Consider the following 13,794-nt stretch of genomic DNA (forward strand, 5'->3'; position numbering starts at 1 on the left):
TTTACTGCATGATTTGCTTTTTTTACTAACAAAATGAGACTAATTTTTCCACCTTTTTGTCTGTACATGTCTCCACTACTAAGATGCTATAGTGCAGCTTACATATTTTAGAACAGGAAGGGGCTAAAATACCTAGATTCCAGAATTATACTAGCCCCATGCTACAACTCTCAATTCTGCAGTAAATAGAAAAAAGGAGACAGGCTAATGACAGGATTATCCAGATACAGGGAAAACATGTTTGGGCTGGAGGGAGCCTCGGAAGCTAGGTGTTGGCCTATAGAACCAAACACTCTTCATCTTGGCCACTTAACTTCTCTAAGCCTCTGTTTCCCCATCTGTTTATTTCAGATTCCAAAAATGACAATGTGCTTATCCAATAGTCCTCGGCACCTCTAAGTCACTTTAAATGTTACATACACAAATTTAAATATAGAAAGTCGATCCAGCCTACTCAATCCCATAACAAAATCCAGACCATCTACAAATAAGAGTAGTTAAACTGAAAAGACCTGGGTTCAATTCTGACTCAGCCACAGATTTCCTGTGCAACCTTGGGAGACTCATATAATCCACCTTGGTTCCCTATCTGTATAGTGGGGATATTATTTCCTTACCCTACTGGAGTGCTGCAAACATAAATTCACTAATGTCTGTGAGATGATCAAATACTATGATGCTGATGGCCATGTAAATAGACAGATAAACAAACAAATAATTAATTCTGCCTCACATGTTTACCCAGTCTGTAAACTGTTTTGATGTCCATGTATGAGAAGTGCTCTTTATGTTCTGACTACATTATATATTTTGTCAAACTTGAATTGCTGAGCTTTCTTTTCTGCAGTTAAATTAGAATTAGGTGGTTTTTCACCAACTCTGGAGTTAACATTGCATGAGTTGGTCATCTGACATTTGTAACAGCATTGTTTTCCTTGGCTCAGTCTAGCAGTGGCTTTAAGCACTGAATTCAACCTGCCTTTCATCTGGAGTCATGTTTGAATTAGGTTTGCCTTATGAGTGTCAGTGTGATTATCAGCCCTGCCCTTTGAATGGGAGTGTCAATTGTGTTCTGTTTGTGCAACGAAAACATTAATATTGTGACAATGGGCCTATCCCATTCTCTACATATAAATCCATAATTCTCTATATAAATCCATGGTACGCCCAGGGCCGCACTAACCCATAGGCCAATAAGGCTATAGCTCTAGGCCCTCCTATTTTTAGGCCCTACTTTAAGCCCTAATTTTTAGGCCCTCACCCTTCTATTTTCAGGCATACTGTAGGGCCTCCATTCCATATTGAAGTAATAGCTGAGAAATGGTAGTCTGTCGGTGTTACATATTGCCACTATATCAATCCATGGTACGCCCACATCTTGAATACTGCATGCAGATGTAGTCACCGCATTGCAAAAAAGCTATATTGGAATTGGAAAAGGTTCAGAAAAGGGCAACAAAAATGATTAGGGGTATGGAATGACTTCCACATGAGGAAAGATTAATAAGACTGAGACTTTTCAGCTTGGAAAAGAAACAACTGGGGCGGGGCGGGATATGATAGAGGTCTATAAAATCATGACTGGTGTGGACAGAGTATATAAGGAAGTGTTATTTACTACTTCTCATAACACAAGAACTAGGGGTCACCATATGAAATTAATAGGCAGCAGGTTTAAAACAACCAAAAGAAAGTATTTTTTCACACAACACACAGTCAGTCTGTGGAACTCTTTGCCAGAGGATGTTGTGAAGGCCAAGACTATAACAGGGTTAAAAAAAAAAAAAAAAAAAAACTAGATAAGTTCATGGAGGTCCATCAATGGTTATTAGCCAGGATGGGCAGGGATGTTTGTTCCTAGCCTCTGTTTGCCAGACGCTGAGAATGGGTGACAGGGGATGGATCATTTGATGATTACCTGTTCTGTTCATTCCCTCTGGGGCATTTGGCATTGGCAACTTTTGGAAGACAGGATACTGGTCTAGATGGACCTTTGGTCTGACCCAGTATGACCGTTCTTATGTTCTACACGTGCCCATCTTTCAAGAAGAGTTGCTACTAACAGAGTCAGCTTGTTTCTCATTCTTGCTTCTCCTGGGGCTGACCATCGAGATCCTAGCTTTTTCATCAAGACTATCATAGAATCTATTGTGTCATCTGAAGAAGATTGTCTTGTCTTTTGTCTATGTGATTATCTGGTCTAATATATGAAATGGTAAAGTGTAAGTTAACTGGTTGAGTTCACTGGATGCTGAAGGCATGAATGTACCAGTAACTGAAGACTTGAGCTGAAGGATTCAGGAGCTTCTGATACTAAAGCTTTTGTGGTACAGGACAGATAAACAGAGCTGAGCTAAAGTGTGTAATAGATGTGGAAAAATTATGTCTCTTGTTTGGTTTTGTAATGAATATTTTATATGTAACACAGTGTGAGTAACAGTTTCGAAGTTGTTAGCAGAATTTGAACTCCGTTAAAGAGATTGTGAAACTGCAGTGTACTGTTCATAGATAAGAGAAAATGGAACCACCCCAGTGGCCTTGTGATAATACTACAGTAATACATCTTGTTCTCCGCCCAGACCTCTTACTTCCTAGGTGTGCTGCAAAGGCACTGTGCCCCACGCTCTACTGACTTTCACCTTGTGGACTCAATTACACCTATACAAAGTGAAATGCTGTGAAATGCTGCTGTTCTGACTTGCACTGGTGTTGCAGAGGTGTAAATGAGTACACAATGTACAAGGCAACAGAGAATCAGACCCATTTTGTTCAGCTGGTAGAGTTTGTGTGGAGTGCCTCATACCATTCTGGAGTGATACTCTGAGATGACTATAGTATGACATAGTGGGGCTTTGAAGCCATCTGCACCTCCTTAACCGAAAGATGTCTTCCAGGTAGATGTGAAAGAAGACTTGCCTAACAGGAGTGGCATATGAATGGGGAACTAGGTCTTGCATATAAAAAAGGTTATTTGGGGGTAGAAAAAAATGTTCCTTTAAAAAAAACATATTTCTGAGTTTTTCACTTTTCACTATGGCAACTAGATTTCTTAAAATCCCAAGATCTGGGGAAAAAATCGAGGATTGGTCCTGCTTTGAGCAAGGGGTTGGACTAGATGACCTCCTGAGGTCCCTCCCAGCCCTGATATTCTATGATTCTATGACCGCTGCCCTTCTTTTTTGCCAATAAATCATGGTAAATATACAGCTTTTTACAGAATTTTTTTAAAATTGAAAGAAAAAATACAAGTATACAGAAAAGAAAAACATAACAAATTATACAAAAAAATCCCAGAGATAAATATAACTGAAGTGGTTGGGATTTTTCAAGACTATGATTTAAAATAACGTATAGGTTTCCATTCAGGTAACACTGGGAATATACACATGTGCAAATACCTGTACCCACAGAGAACGCCATGGAAGTCTGCCACAGGACTGTGACCTTGGAAATGTTCAGGGCATTTCCTTTAAAACTGTTTTAGGATATCACAGGATAGTCTCATTCACTGACCTTGTGTAGCTCTAGGTCAGACTTTTCGAAATACAGTAACTACATTTGTTGATCCTTATCCTCCACCTCTGATGATGCTTACTGTGTTGATGGCATAATATTGGAATAATGCTCAGAAGGCAGAGTAATATCACAAGCAAGAGACTAAATTTAGATTTATTAATTTAGATTATTAATTCTCTGGCTTGTCTTTTTCATTTGTTGTATGTTTGTTTCTAACTCAGCCTTTTGTCTAATATTTATATTACTTGTGACCAATATAAATTCTAAAGTCTAAAATGCTAATTAAATTAAGTGAATATAAAAGCTTTCCATGGCATTCCCCCCCCCCCCCTTGCAATCAGGCTCTTTATTTTAAAAAAAATCATTTCCTCCACAGTATTTATCCTGGTCTACACTGACTTCTAAAATGCATTCAGCATAGTGTCAGCTAATATGTTTGATAGCTACCATGTTCAGCATGGTACAAACTTGACTACGCTTGTCAAGAATCATGTTAGCTGACATGATGACAGAGGTCAGTTTAGAATAGTCTCCAATATAGAGCCTAGCAACACAATTCTTGAAAACCATGCACAGACATGGGGATGAATTGTAGCACAGAGAAGGCCTACGTGTGGGGAGGGTAGAAGGGGAAGATTAATAAAACAACTCCTGGAGTACTTTGCTATAGCAAATTACTCTACAGACTAAATGGTGGGAACATTCACCCTCTGCACATACAATTGATGTGAATGACTGTGCCCCAGTGTTGGCAGGGCACTTGGGATGTGTGTGTATAAAGAGGTGGGTTTGAGGAGGAAGCAGGGTCCAGGAGACATGCAGCAGCTTCTGAATTGCTCCCCATTCTGCAGGTGTTAATACTTCTATAGCAAAGCAGATCTTGTGGATGGCTGTGTTGTGTAGGCTGCTAGTGGCAGAAGGGGAAGAGTCTCTTGAATGCAGTTTTGGCTGGAGGCAGTCACTGATATTAATGGGCTTGTCTATGCTAAAGTAAAACTGTTTTTGTAATCAGTACATGATGCTCTGATCTGACTGGGTTACCCCAAACACTGTGGAGGTGTGTCCAGGCAGCCGCTTTTCTTTCAAAACCCAATTTGTGTGTTAACCATGTTTGTGTGTCTACAGCATGTGCCATGACAGCAGACTCAGTGCAGTTCTTGCACACAAGGGGCTTGTGCACTCCAGGGGTACTTCTCCAGTATAAAAGTTAGCTTGAATTAGGCTAGCTTGAACTCCAGCCTACTATCTTGAGAAACCACTCTGTGAAACAACACTTGAGCTATTCAGAGTGATTGAATTAGCAGCACAGAACCACTGGATTAGCAATGTGTTGCTGTGACTTGAGCTACTGCATCACTGTACTATAGTGAGTTTCAATCTCCCTGCCCAGAGGCTGCTCTGGGGCATAGGCAAGGTAGGCAGCTGCTTAGGGAGGCAGATTTCTGAGGGCTACACATGCTGGGACCTCCCTATTTCCTTCCACTGGTGGTGGCAGGGGATAAGGATAGTGGGGCTACTTGGGATGGGATGGCCACCAGCTGGGGCTCAAAGGAGCAGAAAGTGGCCTCCAACTGAGGTGCTAGGGAAGTGCTCCTATGTGCTCCTCACACCTCAGCTACTCCCTGCCCGCACACAAGTGAGAGCGTGGCTGTGGCTGAGGCACTGAGCAGCTAGGCACTACTGTTGCTTCAGCTCCATGTTGGCACCCAGCCCACACCTCCGACTCCATGCCTGGCACTATGGGCCCTGCCCTGGACTTGCCCTGTGCTATGGACCTGACAGGAAGGGGCTCATCCAGAAAGACATAGGGGCAGAGTGGGAGCCAGGTGGGGGTTGCTAGGGGCTGGTTCGGGAATGTGGCATCCTGGGGGCCAGATGGTGTGTGTGGGCTGAGCTGGGGGAGTGAACAGCATTGTAGTGTGTGAAGGCTGGGGTGTGTTTGAGCTGAGTGGCTCCAGGGGAAGAGTGGCTGGGGGTGGGAGGGCCCCAGTCCTGTGGGGTGGAGGATAAGGAGGGGGGGCAGAGGGTGCCTGTTGCAAACTTCTAAAGGGGTAGGAAGAGGGCAGCAAACTGAAGTTTTGTCTGGGGTAGTGGATTGGCTTGAGGAGCCTCTGTCCTGGAAACAGGCCCCCTTCCCCACTAGGCCTGCTGTCTCGAGCTTAAAGCACCATTTAACTCGAACTACAGACTTTCGTGTGTGGATGGGAGTCAAGTTAGGCGCAACGTTTGCCTCCTCCACCCCCACATGCCGCCCTGCCCCCACCGCGCCCCACTGCTCTCCCTGCTCCGGCATGGCCAGAGGGCTCTGGAAGCGCTGGGTGAGGGGCCCCGCTCCGCGCAGCAGCGCCCGTGTCCAGGGGACTCGCACCGGGCACCCTCTCCCTGCTGGGCCGGGCACACAGGCGGGGAGAGACGCAGGGCGCCCTCGCCGCGACGGGGCGGGGACTGACTGCCCGGGCGGTGCAGCCCCCGTCCCTCCTCCCCGGCGTGTGTGCATGCTGGGCGGGGAGGCGGCTGCCCCCGGCCAGGCCAGGGGCGGCTCAGATTGAAGGAGGAGACAGAGCCGAGAGCTGCCGGAAACGTCTAAGCGGCAGCCGCGCGAGCCCCGGGGAGCCCGTAATGCCCTGGAGGAAGAATGTGAGCAGCTGACAGCAACTCCGGAGCGCTGCTGTACCCGCCGCCTGCTTTGCTGCGGGGCCGGGCCAGACTCAAGGGGGCCGGCTCGTGAGAGAAGCAGACTTCCCCTGGGAGGGGAAGGGGGGACGCGCTCTCCTGCAAGTTCCCCTCTACTCCCCCCAAGCCCCCGCTGCTGCTCTCTGCTCAGCCTCGCCTGGCCCCCCTTGGCAGCGGGGCTGGTGCCGCTGCTGCCATGGGGCTGCCCACTCTGGAGTTCAGCGATTCCTACTTGGACAGCCCGGATTTCAGAGAGCGGCTGCAGTGTCACGAGATTGAGCTGGAGAGGACCAACAAGTTCATCAAGGAGCTGATCAAGGACGGCAGCCTGCTCATCGGGGCCTTCAGGAGTGAGTAGGGGGTTGGAAGCGGGACAGGGCATATCTGGGGCGGGGGGATTTAGGGAGAGGAGGGTGTGGGAGAAAGAGGCTTCTTTTGTTTGAATGGATGTAGGGAAAGGGCTCCCCTGCTGGCAGCCAAAACACAAAGTTTGCTAAAGTTTTTGTCCCCCACCTCCTTCAGGGAGATGGATCAAAGCGTGGGGGTGAGACCTTCAGTCTTGACTTGCATGTCATTTTTCTTGTCTTTTTGCATACCTGGTGTGTTTCTGAAGAGACCCCAGCGTTCAGCTGTGTGTGTTTTAGGAGCGGGTGGTAATTGTGCCTGGTCTAAGACCCAACTCATTCCTGATAAATTCAAGTGCTTTAAGAACACAGTGGCACTTTGGATAACAATATGATTCCTTGATAATCAAAGCTGCATCTGTGTGCCCATGTAGTATGTATTTTCACATGTGTGCAGCAGTTAAAACATACATGGTAAGGCTGCCATGAGGGAAATCTTCCCAGCAAGTGAGGGGAATAAGTCCCACATGGATTTGTGGGGATCAAAATTCAGATCGAGAATGTCATTATAAACTCACACCTATCACACTTTCTCAGTAATTGCATTCGTCAGTAGCGAACTGGTATCCTGAAGTGGTGGTTCTAAACAGTGATGGAAAAATTATATGTTAAATGGCCAAAGCAACAAATTGAATTTCTAATGACTTTGAGTGTGAGAGAGTATTTGTAACTTTTCTGGTTTTCTTGTATATTTTTAATGGATGTTTGTTTTTTAAATATAAGCTGTATAGCTTTTTGACTTCAACGTATCTATGTTTAAGAAGATAGTGACGGAAGGAGTAAACTAAATAGCTTAATGTTTCACCTTCCTTGAAGTTCCGGGTACTTTCATTGAATGGTGAAGGGGGCTCTTAATGTGTTCTGGGAAATGGGTTTCTTGTTCGAGTTGAGTCTGAAGAATGTAGAGCAAACATTAAAGGTTATTTCTGGTGTTACTGCTTCCATTTTGCACCTTTTCCCCCCTCTAGCCATTGTCATCCACTTCTTATCATTTAGTCAGACTGGATGATCCCTTTTGCCTGTTGATCAGATATATTTGGTCAGAGCTATTGCTTGACCAGAGGAGTTGATGACATACAGTTTCTCATGCAACATTTAACAACCAAAGGAAAAAGCAAATCTCCACCATAATGTGCTACATCTTCACATACATTTTTCTCAAAATGATTATTTAATACTTATAAAAGTGAGCGTTTGCAGTATCACTGAGCCTGGCAAGCTGTGAGCAGATGTTACAACAAGCTTCCTACACATCTGTACTAGTAAATCTCACTGTTTCTTGTGCTCTGACTTTGCCTTGTTGCTCAGAACAGGATTTGAACTTGCAAATATTATAGGTGGGCAACAGTGTTATTGACAATTTCCACTTCTCATTATAGGTATAATATAGGTAAGGTATTTGTATTTATATAAATAAACAATCGGAGGCTTTGGTGATATGTACATATAAACCTAAATACATTTGCACACATCTACTCTCGGGATTAGCTTGGGTCTAAGCATTTAATTTTATGCAAGTACATACTGAATTAAATTTTCAGACTCTCAGATCTTTGTTTATGTAGAAAATGTGCAGGTATATATAAGAACATAAGAATGGCTATACTGGGTCAGACCAAAGGTCCATCTAGTCCAGTATACTATCTTCCAACAGTGGCCAAATCCAGGTGCCCCAGAGAGAATGAACAGAGCACGTAATCATCAAGTGATCCATCCCCTGTCGCCCATTCCCAGCTTCTGGCAAACAGAGGCTAGGGACACCATCCCTGCCCATCCTGGCTAATAGCCTTTGATGGACCTATCCTCCATGAATTTATCTAGTTCTTTTTTGAACCCTGTTAGTCTTGGCCTTCACAACATCCTCTGGCAAGGAGTTCCACAGGTTGATTGTTCGCTCTGTGAAAAAATACTTCCTTTTGTTTGTTTTAAACCTGCTGCCTATTAATTTCATTTGGTGCCCCTAGTTCTTGTGTTATGAGAAGGAGGAAATAACACTTCCTTATTGACTTTCTTCACACCAATCACGGTATTATAAACCTCTATCATATCCCCCCTTAGCCGTCTCTTTTCCAAGCCGAAAAGCCCCAATCTTATTACAGGTTTCAGAGTAGCAACCGTGTTAGTCTGTATCCGCAAAAAGAAAAGGAGGATTTGTGGCATCTTAGAGACTAGCTAATTTGCTAGTCTCTAAGGTGCCATAAGTCCTCCTCTTCTTTTTGCCAATCTTATTAATCGCTCCTTACATGAAAGCTGTTCCATGCCCCTAATAATTTTTGTTGTCCTTTTCTGAACCTTTTTCAGTTCCAATATATCTCTTTTGAGATGGGGTGACCACATCTGCATGCAGTATGCAAGATGTGGGCGTACCATGGATTTACAATATAGCCAGGAACTTTGATGCTACGGATTAGCTAAAGCTTGTTTAGTTAGTTTGATTTTAGATTTGGTCTGTGTTTAGAACAGGAGATTTCAAAGAAATCACCAGTCATAAACTTCAAATACTCGTAAACTAAGAGAGAGAAAAAGTTGTGTTTCTTCTTGCAAGCATGTAAGTTTTTTTTTTTTTTCTTTTCTGTCTATATGGGTTTGACACAACTATATAGATGAAAGTATTTGAAGCTAGATAGCTGGCAAAACCAAACTGGCCCTGATCCTGTGTGGTGTTGAGCCTGTACAACTTTTCTTATCAGTGGGTGCTTAGTGCTTTTCTGAGCCAGATTAATTTGTGTTCACATCTGGAACTGAACTAAATAAAATATGAACAAAAAATTTCTTCTTAACTGGTAACCTAAAGAAGGTAGAGGTGGAGGTGAGTGTGTGTGGGTAGTGTTATTTGGATGCACTAATTTAGGTCCCAATCTTGCAAACACTTATACACTTCTACCCCGATATAACGCTGTGCTCGGGAGCCAAAAAATCTTACCGCATTATAGGTAAAACCGCATTATATTTTGAACTTGCTTTGATTCACCGGAGTTCACAGCCCTGCCCCCTCTCCCGGTGTGCTGCTTTACCGTGTTATATCTGAATTCGTGTTATATTGGGTCGTGTTATATCGGGGTAGAGGTGTATGTGTTAAACTTCACACATGTGAGTAATCCCATTGAGTTCAGTGCTTGCAGGATTGATACCTTAATCTCAACCACTTTTCCATTCTCTGGGCAAAAAAACCAGTTCTATGATGATTAAAATGATTTGTTCTACAAGTCTTATTTAGCTTAAGAGCCTTACGGAAGAATTTCCTTCGTTTGACATCACTCATTTTATTGTACATACGCTATTCTGAAGAGCTCATTGCTGTAGTACTGCTGAGTCCTCCAAAGCTGAGATCTTTTATTTTCTAGAAAGAACTACCACTCTCCTCCCAGCTCTGTTCAAACAGCGTTCTGTTAGCGGCCAGATACAGAGATTTGACTCCAGGAGAGTAATGCCAGGGTAACTTTATAACAAGATGACTTTGGAAGTGTCTGTGTTTATCACTGACTATGGGGAAAAAATGAAAAATTTGTTTTCGTACCCACGGGTGGATTTTGGTATAAAGGAGGACTGTAAAAACGCCATCACTTCTCTGGCAAGTAACAGCAGTTTACAAGAACTAAAGTTCTCATGGAGAAGCAATATTTGTTAGAGGTCTTTTGGCTTGTGTATATGCTTTACCTATTCTGTCTTAGCTTTTAAAATCAATGCAGTGTTATAGCAAGGCTGTTTTGTTTGAGTTGAAAAATCTAATCAAACACCTGAGTAAATAATTAATGTAATGACGGACTCTTGCGTTTCAGTCTTCAAGCCTTAACAGTCTGTTATGCAATCTTGGAAAACTACTGTTTTCATTTACTCTGTCCCACGTTTCTTTGATGAACTAGTATTAATATTCTCTGATATATAGATGCCCTCTCAGAAATTGCTTACAAGTAGAGCTTTATGAAACTCAGAAACTTTGGATTTCAAGAGTTTCAGTGAGTGTTGATGTACCTCTTTTGCGTTTTGTTTAAAACTTTTAAAAGGAATTTGATTGCATATGGATCTTCATGTCGTCTTGCTGTTGTTTAAGGGGGTCCTTTCTGGGAAGGGAGAAACTGAGCACCTGATGCATGGCCGACTGAAGTCTATGAGAATCTTTCCACAGACTTCAAAGGGTTTTGGAGTAGGTCCTTCCATAATAAATATGTAGGAGAAACAGTGAAACTGGCTCTACTTAAATTGAAAAGATGGAGAGAAATATTTCTTTTTCTAACTTTACAATTATCTAAATCCTAGGTGTTACTTGTAACGCTAGAGTAGATATACAATTTTCAGATGGAAATAAAAGTTGATAAGTCCTTTCCCATGGTTAAAGTGGCGTGTAATGAAAACTTGTCAGGATAAATTGTAAAAACATAATTTTAAAACTCTCTGGCAGGATGCCCTGTATGTTGGTAAAGGTGGGATGAATGAGTTTAGTATTTAATGCAGGGGTGGGCAAACTATGGCCTGGGGGCTGCATCCAGCCCTTCAGACATTTTAATCTGGCCCCCACTCCGGTGCTCCAGTCGGAGAGTGGGGTCGGGGGCTTGCCCTGCTCAGTGTGTACCGTTGCTCTGCATGGCTCCCGGAAACACTGGCATGTCCCCACTCCGACTCCTACATGTAGGGGCAGCCACGGGGTCGGCACGCTGCCCCTGCCCCTAGCACCGCCCCCACAGCTTCCATTGGTCAGGAACCATGGCCAATGGGAGATGCAGGGGCGGTGCCTGCAGACGGGGCAGCGGCAGAGCTGCCTGGCGGTGCCTTTGCATAGGAGCTGGAAGGCGGACATGCTGCTGTTTCTGGGAGCTGCATGAGGTAAGCACCACCCGGAGCCTGAACCCCTGCCCCCCTCTCTGATCCCCTTCCTGCCCTCCGAACTCCTTGGTCCCAGCCTGGAGCACCCTCCTGCATCCCAAACCCTAATCCCCAGCCCCACCCCAGAGCCCACACCCCTAGACAGAGCCCTCCGCCCCCACACCCCTACCTCCTGCCCCAGTTTGGAGCTGCCTCTCGCACACTGAACTCCTCATTTCTGGACCCACCACAGAGCCTGCACCCCCTCCCCCATCCCAACCTCCAATTTTGTGAGCATTCATGGCCCGCCATACAATTTCCATACCCAGATGTGGCCTTCGGGCCAAAAAGTTTGCCCACCCCTGATTTAATGGATGTTTTGTCTAATCATGGAGTATTCTGAAGCTGACTCAAGTTCATATATTTCTTATTACAACCACCAACACCGCTGTGTTCTCTGTCATTCCTAAAAGTGCTGATTTCCAAAGTAATGCATAGGTCCCTAATACTATAGTATATGACATGCCGGCTGAGTTCCGTGAGGTCATTCTAGACAATCTGCTAGAGTGGTATTACCTGGATTGATGTCAGATCATTAGCAACTTCCCCAGCTCACTTGCCATATTCCCATATTGCCTGCAGGTAAGCTAGGCTTTTTGAGGCTATCTTCAAGTAGCCTATAGTTTCTGGTGAGCTCAGCTCAGTTTGGTGGTGGCTTGCATACTAGAACATTGCATTTTTTTAGTCCTCAAGCTGATTTCAGCCTGTCTGAGTCTGTATTTGTGGCTTCAGTATAATGGGATACTTCACTTTGTCATTATCATAGCGTTATCATAACCTAGTGATGCAGCTCATTTTGTTCCCTTTTTAAGGGTTCACTTTATCTATATGCACATAATGACCATTTCTATTGTCAAGAGAATAGACTCCCTGGAAAGGTACCTTTCCAAACATTTAACTTTGGTATATTGACAATAAAGATAAAGTAGGCTCATGCACTGTTCTGTGTTCTTTGATAGAGGGTTACTTTACCCTTGACTTTCCTCTAACTTGTGAATTGAAGTAACATTCATTTATCTTGTAATTTAGTGTGGAAAAACCACTCTGTTTCTGGTCCAACTGAACTTGTTGATAAATACCATAGCCAGATACAAGTTCATAAACTATTTAATCTGATATGTTCCCGAGGCAACAATTCAGCAAAGCCTTTAAAATCATGCTTAACCTTTAAGTGCTTTTCTTAAGTTAAGTGTTTTTCTAAATAAAGGTGGACCACTGAACTGGGTCTTAAATCTTTCTTTCTCATTAATTATGTCTTGTTTTCCCCCTCCATAGAACATTAGGGTTGGAAGAGACCTCAGGAGGTCATCTAGTCCAACCCTCTGCTCAAACCAGGACCAACAGCAACTAAATCATCCCAGCTAGAGCTTTGTCAAGCAGAGCCTTAAAAGCCTCTAAGAATGGAGAACCTATCATCAAGTGATCCATCCCCTGTCGCCCATTCCCAGCTTCTGGCAAACAGAGGCTAGGGACACCATCCCTGCCCATCCTGGCTAATAGTCATTGATGGACCTATCTATCCTCCATGAATTTATCTAGTGCTTTTTTGAACCCTGGTAGTCTTGGCCTTCACAACATCCTCTGGCAAGGAGTTCCACAGGTTGATTGTTCATTGTGTGAAAAAATACTTAATTTTTTTTTGTTTTAAACCTGCTGCCTATTAATTTCATTTGGTGGCTCCTAGTTCTTGTGTTATGAGAAGGAGGAAATAACACTTCCTTATTGACTTTCTCCACACCAGTCATGATTTTATAAACCTCTATCATATCCCCACCTTAGTCATCTCTTTTCGAAGCTGAGAAGTCCCAGTCTTATTAATCTCTCCTCATACAGAAGTCGTTCCATACCCCTAATAGTTTTTGTTGCCCTTTTCTGAACCTTTTCCAATTCCAGTATATCTTTTTTGAGATAGGGCAACCACATCTGCACGCAGTATTCAAGATGTGGGTGTACCATGGATTTATATAGCTGCAATATGATATTTTCTGTCTTATTATCTATCCTTTTCTTAATGATTCCCAACATTCTGTTTGCTTTTTGGACAGCCGCTGCACATTGAGTGGATGTTTTCAGAGAACAATCCACAAAGACTCCAAGATCTCTTTCTTGAGATTCTACCACCACCCTAGGTAACTTCACCATCCTTCTAGTGAAATAGCTTTTCCTAATATCCAACGTAGACCTCCCCCACTGCAACTTGAGACCATTGTGCCTTGTTCTGTCATCTTCCACCACTGAGAACAGCCTAGCTCCATCCTCTTTGGAACCCCCCTTCAGGTAGATGAGGGCTGCTATCATATCCCCTCTCACTCGTCTCTTCTGCAGACTGAATAAGCCCAGT

General features: G+C 43.8%; 1 protein-coding gene across 5 annotated transcripts in view; it reads left to right on the forward strand.

Annotated features, from left to right (window-relative positions):
• The first annotated feature begins 5,997 nt into the window (after positions 1-5,997).
• ARHGAP42 (Rho GTPase activating protein 42) overlaps positions 5,998-13,794 on the forward strand; it is a 378,098-nt gene continuing 370,301 nt past the window's right edge. For all 5 annotated transcript variants that reach the window (XM_073337948.2, XM_078852354.1, XM_073337938.2 and 2 more), the window contains exon 1: positions 5,998-6,539. In XM_073337948.2, coding sequence (XP_073194049.1) covers positions 6,386-6,539 — 154 coding nt within the window. In that variant the 5' untranslated portion in view covers positions 5,998-6,385. The remainder of the gene's footprint in view (positions 6,540-13,794) is intronic.

The sequence above is a fragment of the Lepidochelys kempii genome, chromosome 1 (assembly GCF_965140285.1).
Source record: "Lepidochelys kempii isolate rLepKem1 chromosome 1, rLepKem1.hap1, whole genome shotgun sequence".
NCBI lineage: Eukaryota > Metazoa > Chordata > Testudines > Cheloniidae > Lepidochelys > Lepidochelys kempii.